Genomic DNA, 8,145 nt, shown 5'->3' on the forward strand with positions numbered 1-8,145 from the left:
TTGCATTAGAATTTGCACACAAGACTTAGCCACCTTATCAAATTAGTGACAATGCCAGCCATGTCAATTTTCCCTGTTCCCCATGTCTGCACGTTTCCACGTTTAATGATAACAGCGCACTATGTTGTTGAGTCCCCGTACCTGGTGTATTGATGACGGCGGCGGATGTTTTGAGGTAGTCCAGCAGTATCTGTGCGATTTCTGCCTGTCTATCACGAGTCATGTCAGTGTAAACACTGGCTAGGCCGCTTACCCTGCAAAGATGGAAAGGAAACTTTATACTCGGCTTCTTATGCCAAGTGCGCTCTAATGTAAGAGTGGCCGTTGTCAAATGGCAACTTACACCACACGGTAGCTGATGCAATTGATGCTTGAAGTTGTAATCCTGAGCATTTCTGGGGTGAAGCTTGTGAGGATAAAAGTCAGCTTGACATTGAACCAAACATAAAAGTCGTCTGTGCTAAAGTGCGCCAGTTGCTGACTGATGATGATAAAGGTCCTGTTCATGATGCGATCTCTCACAGCAGGTTGGAATACTGGGATCTGTCAAATTAGGAAACAGGAGAATTCACACATGCTGCACTGATGAAGAGGCCAACGTGCCCAGGTTAGTTTGTACACTTCTGGTTACATGTCTGACACCATCCTACCTTGAAAGTTTAAAAAGCAAAGGCTTACCTTTCCAGTAAGCGTTAGATTTGTCAGGAACTGGTCCACATTTTGCAGGGCGTTGCCAGTGTCAAGCCGCTCAAAGACTTGATCAATCGTGTCTGTGTCGTTTGAGCTGCCTAACCTTAGGACTAGTGTTGCCACCTGAGAAGGAGTCAGCTCGGACAAGTATTGGAGCTGTGGGGGGGGGGAGAGTAAGTTACCAGTCAACGAGAAGCAATGGCCAAAGACTTGGCTAGAATATGGCAGTTTCTGAAAGTTGAAGCAGACAGCTAAGACAAAACACTCACGCTGGAGAAATTTGGATTGATTGCCAGCAATTCTTTTAGCTCTGCAAATTCAGAGAAAGCGCCCACATTTGCCTGGAGCCAGTTGTCACCACTGCCCACAGAGGAGATGCAGCCGGGATCTGCAAAACATGAGGTAGGCGAAGCTATTGGCTTTGTGTTGACACCAGCTGATAGCAAAGCAATGGCATAGTGTGTCTGAATATCTTCTTTTACCAGATGAATCTTTCCTCGACAAGAATGGTATGATGAAATGAGTGAAGACTGCTCGCTGACTGCCACTGTCCATGACGGCCTTTTGGGTGCCAAAAGCCTTGATGCTACAACGCAAAAGAAGCTTTTCATTGTCCAAACATGCCGGGGCATTTGTTGAATTTTTGCAAGGAAGAGCAATAGATGACGTGCAAACCCATGGACTTACACAATCTGGTACGTTACGCAGCTGAAGTTGTTGGAGCTCAGGCAGGTGAGGAAGTTTGTTGTGGGAGAGGCCAAGAAGAGGCGCAGCCTATTCTGGAACCAGCTGGCGATGGAATCCTGACTCAGTAGTTCTGCCTGACTGAACTTGTTGACTTTCACCTCTCCCAAAGCTTCCAGAGCATTTGACAAGGTTGGGCTGCTCTTTTTGATGGTGGGGTTCTGACAATCGATTCAAGAACTTACTGGTTAGAGCGAACTTGCAAATCCCATTGGAAAGAAATACAAAATACTTTACACAATTTGCTCTATTGGATTTACCATGGTGGACAACGTGTCCAGAGCTTGGTCCAGATCAGAAATTCTTTGGAAGAAAAGCTTCCAGACTTCTACAGGGTATGTCTGTTGTCTTTCCAGAGAGCACTCCAAAAGTGTGGCTACATTTCTTGGTGTGAGAGCTTCAGCCTTGGAGTGGGAAAACGAGAAATACATATGCAAATCATTTATTTTGTCTTTGCCATATTAAAACATCGACTCAGGACAACCAGTCAGAAACGGGTCTAGTGCCTTTTGTAGTTGGTTGCCTTTGTAGAATAGTCTTACCGATGAACAGGCATGTTCAGTGATGGTGAAATTGCATAAGGCTGCAGATGAATTGCCAATGTCCACTGTTTGGTCAAGAGGGAGTCTAAGAGAAGCAAAAAGAAACCAATTGCTGTCTTGCACATGCGGCGTAAGGCAAACCTGCCAGCTGTGCGTAGGGTGAAAGACAAAACTACCTACCCGTAGGTCCCAGCACAGATGAGGTTCTCTGTGAACAGACAATAGTTGTGCATCACACACGCGTGCTTGACAGTGTCAACTTTTCAAGCATGTCTAAATGAGTAACCTTTGGCGGACTTACCGTCAACAGGGCTCTCCTTGCACTGGGCAAAACATTAAACAACATATGTTAGTGTAATCTAGCATGCTCAAATGTGCAACACCTTCATATACCCAACATTGGACAATTGACATGCCACAGCTTTATCTTTGAATAGCTTGAATCTTGAGTACATTTTAAGTCACATGTCTATTAGGCACCTACCTTAAAGGAATCTGGCAGTGAGCAAGCTGTTACAGAGAGGAAAAACACATTTTGTCATAGGAATCAATGTCTTGCTATGACAGTAGCAGGACTTTCTACAAAAGACTTTATCTTGCAAGTATTTCTGACACGTACCTGTGAATGTCTTCTGGAGTGACTCTATGCTCGATCTCACGCTCATTGAAAGATCAAGTGGCAGGTATCTCAAACTTTGCTGAAGACCAGAGAGTCTGAATGAAGAATAAAAGAGGAAAAAGTGCATTAGAGGGGTTTTGTTGCATGCATTCCTTCCTGTGATCAAGGCCAAAAATATTTTGCTCTTGGAAAATTGACTCTTACATAGCTTCATAGGATGCACAGCTGATGTTACTGGGGATCACCCACAAGCTGACTGGATTGAGGCTTGCTATTACAGGAACCAAGTAGTTTTGGAACCAAAGCTTAAAGCTTCCAGGCTGAAAGTTGGCAAATTTAGGTGCAAGAGCTGTCAAAGTCACGTTCAAGATGGTGTCTCGTACAGCCGAGTTTTTAATGAAGGTGATGTTCATCTGAAAACCAAGGAATTCAAAGATGTGGTTAAAGAGGACATGTCATCGTTCCGAAATCGCGTGAAATTACAAGCAAAGCTTGGAAAGCAACACTGCATGGCAAGGTTAGACATGTCACATAAACATCTCAATTTTCTTTTTTAAGTTTTGTACATCAAGTCCATTTTTTCCTTTAAGTATACCTTTTTCCATTTTTGGTCATTATAGTTAATTAACCTTTATTTGTTTACTGGTCTTTCTTGCTTGCTGCCTCTCAATATCTGGATTTTATGTTTTTAAACAGTAAGAATCTACAGACATATAGCTAAGGTATTAATTATTAAGCAATAGTGCAGAACTTTTAAAAAAGTTAATGGCCCAGAACAAAGGATGTGTAACCTTGACGTAACATATTTACCATATTTGTGATTTGTGTCAAAGCCAGAAAGAACTGAATGAGCCGTCCATCATCGCCAGAATCTGTCAAATTTGTTAAAATGTTCTTTACTATGGTCACATCTTTTGAAGTATCACTTCCTGAATCCAGTATTATCTCAGCTTCTTGTTTTGGTGAGAAACCACTCAGTATTGTTACCTGTTGATTTAAACAAACATTTGCATTACTCTCTCCATCTAAATATTCACAAAAATTCCTGCTAGCTTCATATTCGTTCTTATCATACTTACAGCTGAAAAATTCTTATTTATCATCTTTAGTTCTTTAAGTGTTGCAAATACAGAAAACTGTCCAAAGTTTTTTCTTAGCCAGTTTGTGCTTCCATTTTCCTTTTCCGTGCATCCCGGATCTGATAAACAGAAAATGTGTTAAGTTTACTGAACAAAACAGCATTTTTTTTTTTTTTTAGAAAATGCTATAATTCTATACTATTTTCAACTTGCTTTTCTGGGTTATATTTTTAATTTAAAACTTCAATCACTAATAAACTTTGTATAACTTTTTATTCACAATAGGTGTCAATGTTTCCTTAGAGATGAAACAAGAACTGTTTTATTCTCCTTCTTCACCTGCAACATCCTTTCTTAATAGGTACTCTTTGATGAAGTATTTGTAGATCAGTTCCCTTTCCACAGTTTGAGATGTCTTTAATTCTTCATTCATCGACATTACCCTTGAAAAAAGAAGCAATTTATTGTTTACAGTCAATAGTTTAGATAATGAACAAAGCAAATGCATTTTTCAGGAGGCTACAGATGTCATCAACATTACTAATATGTGAATATGGCCTAAATAGCAATGAACTAAGTATTTGGGTTGTTTTAATGAGAAACTTTCTAAATATATTTTGCAAACATGTCTTACAGGTAGACTGCAGTTGCCTCTTCTAAGTTTTTTGGTTTGTCTATTTAAAATTTAAAGAAACTGGAAATATTGGAATTGTTGAAATGTATTTGTTAAACTAGCACTATAGCGTCTTACTTACAACCCTAACAGCATGGCAAAGCAAGACTGGTTGCATGCAGCTGTGGAAGTTCCCATTCTACAGCATTTGTAGCAAGTCAGCTGACTTTGTTGTTTTAACCCTTGTGCTATCCTAGGCTCTTTACCATTGGGAGTGGGGTCATGTAGACCCACTAGACAGTGCGCTGAACCTTTTTTCTTCAATGATTTGTGATCTTCACTGGTGTCCATGGATTACATGAAATCGTTCCACCTTTATTCACCTTTGTCATGGTAGGGAGAACATGCCAGTGTAAGAGTGAGGTCATCTTAGATAGCACAAGGATTAATAAAAAAATCTGGCCCAAATTGATGGTGTGGTTTAAGTCAGAACTGCAAGCTAACTCCAAATCATCTCCACCCTCCACAATGGTTTCTTACTGGCCGCCAGGTATACTGCATTGTCAGGAGATGGTTTAAATGCATAGAGAAAATTTTAAATTTATATTTATATCTTCTGGACTCAAATAATCGCTCAGTGGGTGTGACTTTTGTTCTGTAGAGCAGTGGTTCCCAAACCCTGGGCTCCAAACTGGTACCGGTCTGTGGGTTATTGAGTACCAGGCCGGCGACAGAAAAAAAAAAACATATACTAACTTAGCTTATTTCTGTTTTGTTTATTTTCTGATATAAAAGGAGGTTTTTTAATTTGGAAGAGAACTGCATTCTGTTCACCAAATCCATCTGTACTAACGGGCCATGTAACTTTAAGCAGCTGCTTGACCAGAGTTTATAGCTCAACGCTTAAAAGCTAATAAAAACCAAACAATAATATGTATTTGTAAAGTTTCTTTGGGGAGAAAAGAGCCAGTGAGGAAACCAAAGATGAGCATTCAACTTAAAAGAAAAATAAAGCTGCTATTTATGTCAAAACCAGGCGTCTTTTTCAACGCTTGTAATTTTTTTTCACGTTTGTAATTGTTTTTAGAAAAAAACTGTTTTATGAAGGTTGTGTCATTTTATTTTGTTTTATTTATCCTTCACACCCTAAAGGTCAGACGCAACAGAGTTATTAAATCAAACTTTAATTAAATTGTACTATTCCTATAAAACAAAGTTCTTCACAATAAAACAAAACAAAATAAATAATGTAAAAACAAGCATGAAAATTAAAATAGAGCCCCCTCCCCAGAAACCTACACACAATGCCCCACCCCTTTCAAACCTCCCACCCCCTAGCTGAAATAGGCTGAATACGAAAGCAAAATATTGGTTGTTTAATTTTTGAAACCTCCCTCTCTGTGAATAGCTTGGGGCTCATCCTAAATATCACAAGCGGCCGTTTTGCAGAGGTCCTCTGCAGAGAAGGCAAACATTGACTGCTGCATTTTAGAGCAGAAGTAAGCCCATACATTCAGTTGCTGCCAATCACCCAACTGACTGGAAGCACTTATAAGAAGATCCAAACTATGGAGTTTAAAAAAGAAATTCATGGCTGCAACCCACATACTCAGCTGTTCTCTAATCTCACAAAAACATGTTACATTTGTTGATATAAAAATAAATCCTACCAAATACAAATGAATTTACAGTTTTAGCTAATTTTATATTTTGAATCATATTTGGTCATAGAATTTACAAAGAAGTTTTTATGTTTCTAGAACATTTACAAATCTTCTGCACCCACTCCTACCTTCCTTTATTTTAAACTTTACTGAAGCTTGAGACTGCTTTTGAAGGAAAAAAATAGTATCTATATTTTTGTATGATTCCAGTTTTATAACTCATTAAGCATTCAATTGGAGTCTATATTTTCTACCAGGATAATATAAACTACAGTTTATAAGGCAGACACAAATTTTGTGATATGAAAACAAAAGGTATTTGGTAAACAAGTGTTAAGGTTCATGCTAGAGTTGATTGAATACATGTGTTCAGACAACATGAAGTAAAATAATTTACTTACAGTTCTTGAAAAGAAGTGCAACTGAAGTTCAGATTGCTCAACTGAGTGAGGAAGACTTGGTTGACATACGGCAGAAGAGGAGCCATCCTAAGTTGGAACCACTGTCTGATAAATGTGATGTCACTGTAATTACCCAAAGTCAGGCTTCCCAGAACGTTGAATATTTCCAGAACATTTGAGCGAGATTCATTGGTGCTCTGTTAAGAAACAACATTTTACGGGTTGAACAATGTAAAATCTGGACGTTTTGGCTAGATTATAGCATTTGAAAAGTTCCTACAAGGCATTTTCAGAATTTGTGAATAGTATGAATGAATTTATCACTAAATCAACAAAATGAGACGGTTAGACGGTTGACCAAAATTGTACTTTGTTGAAATTTGTTTAATTAAGGAAAAACAGTTTCAATTCCTTTATCTAAATACCACCTGGGGGAGGGCTCATTACTTTACCGTACTTAATTTCTAAAAATGTGTTTTAACTATACATAGAACGGTTTTCAACAAATGAAAAAATGAAAAGTCTTGTTTCTTAGAAGAAATTTCAATTACAATACTGGAAGTACTGTTTGCAATTATGTATAATAAAACTACCATATCAAAGAAGACGTTTATGGTGGATTTTAAAATCTGTCTGATGTTTAGTTCCGTCTCCTGAGGAAGTTCTTCATTCTGGCTTCCATTTTTGCCCAGTTTACAGGACAGCTCCCCCAACAGCATGTCCACGGCTACAGATATCTGCACAGAAGATGGACAACAGCAATGTTAGTATTTCTGATGGCTCACATAATCTGCACAGTGCTACCACCTTTTATTCTTTGGATAATACATTTTTTAAATATTTAGTAACAAATGCAAGTTTCAAATATTTACTCTTCGACTGGCATCTTGCAGTTTCTCTGTCTGGCAACTTTCTTGGGATCCATTGCTTGAAGCTGAAGTATTGCTTTAAGAATAATAAAAAAAAGATTAATATCTATTTAATAAACAGAAAAATAAATAAATGATGCATAGTCGTTATGATGATAATAGCAGAAAGAATTTCCCATTAAAAAAAACAGACTGACCTGTTCTTCGATATTTGCAAACTTAAAACTATAATTGAAGCATTAAAGAAGAAAAAGGGTTGATAAGTCTTATTTTCCATTGTCATAGTATAAACTGAATTATCATCAAGTAAATTAACGATGTTCTACATTTTTTCATAATTACTGTATTTACCCTCTGTCGTGTTAGACTGTAAAATAAATGAACAATACAAACAATTAAATGTGGTTAAAAAAATGTGTTAAAGGTATAAAATAAAGACTTAAACTTACAGTTGTAAAGGCTACTGATGACACACATACTAAAAGGGAAGAAACAAAAAAGCATGTCAAAATAAAAATAGAAATGACATTAAAGAAACATGACATACTTCTCCCCCCCAAAATGCTACATTTTATGAAACTTACCGAATGCACCTGCTAAGAATAGCAGGACATTTGCTGATGTCCTGGGCCAACTCATTGTGACAAGGTTGATTTTTGTTCACCTCACTAACTCTCCGAATTTTCCGTCGGCATTGTACAATGAGAAAAAGTGAAAACTAGAACAAAAATTCACAGCTGTGTTTTAGGTACTGGTTATTACGAGACCTCATGATGTGCCATCTGCTTTACAAATTATTATTTCATTTTTTATTTACACACAAACAGCAGAATATGACAAATTATACTTTGGTTACAAAGGATATATTATAATGCTTTTAGTCAGCTTGTAAGAAAAAACAAATTTTTCGCTTACAACAAATTT

General features: G+C 37.7%; 1 protein-coding gene across 1 annotated transcript; it reads right to left on the reverse strand.

Moving 5' to 3' along the window:
* Nucleotides 1-8: 8 nt before the first annotated feature.
* Nucleotides 9-3,105, reverse strand: LOC105353719. Its single transcript, XM_023951779.1, has 13 exons — nt 2,800-3,105; nt 2,596-2,690; nt 2,461-2,486; nt 2,278-2,299; nt 2,157-2,184; nt 1,977-2,061; nt 1,695-1,838; nt 1,378-1,595; nt 1,173-1,276; nt 960-1,078; nt 679-846; nt 344-543; nt 9-254 (listed from the first exon to the last, which is right to left on the reverse strand). Exons 1-13 carry the CDS (start codon nt 3,006-3,008, stop codon nt 38-40), a joined length of 1,635 nt encoding a protein of 544 aa, XP_023807547.1. The 5' UTR covers nt 3,009-3,105; the 3' UTR covers nt 9-37.
* Between the last annotated feature and the right edge of the window lie 5,040 nt (nt 3,106-8,145).

The sequence above is a fragment of the Oryzias latipes genome, chromosome 22 (genome assembly GCF_002234675.1).
Source record: "Oryzias latipes chromosome 22, ASM223467v1".
NCBI classification, from domain to species: Eukaryota; Metazoa; Chordata; class Actinopteri; order Beloniformes; family Adrianichthyidae; genus Oryzias; species Oryzias latipes.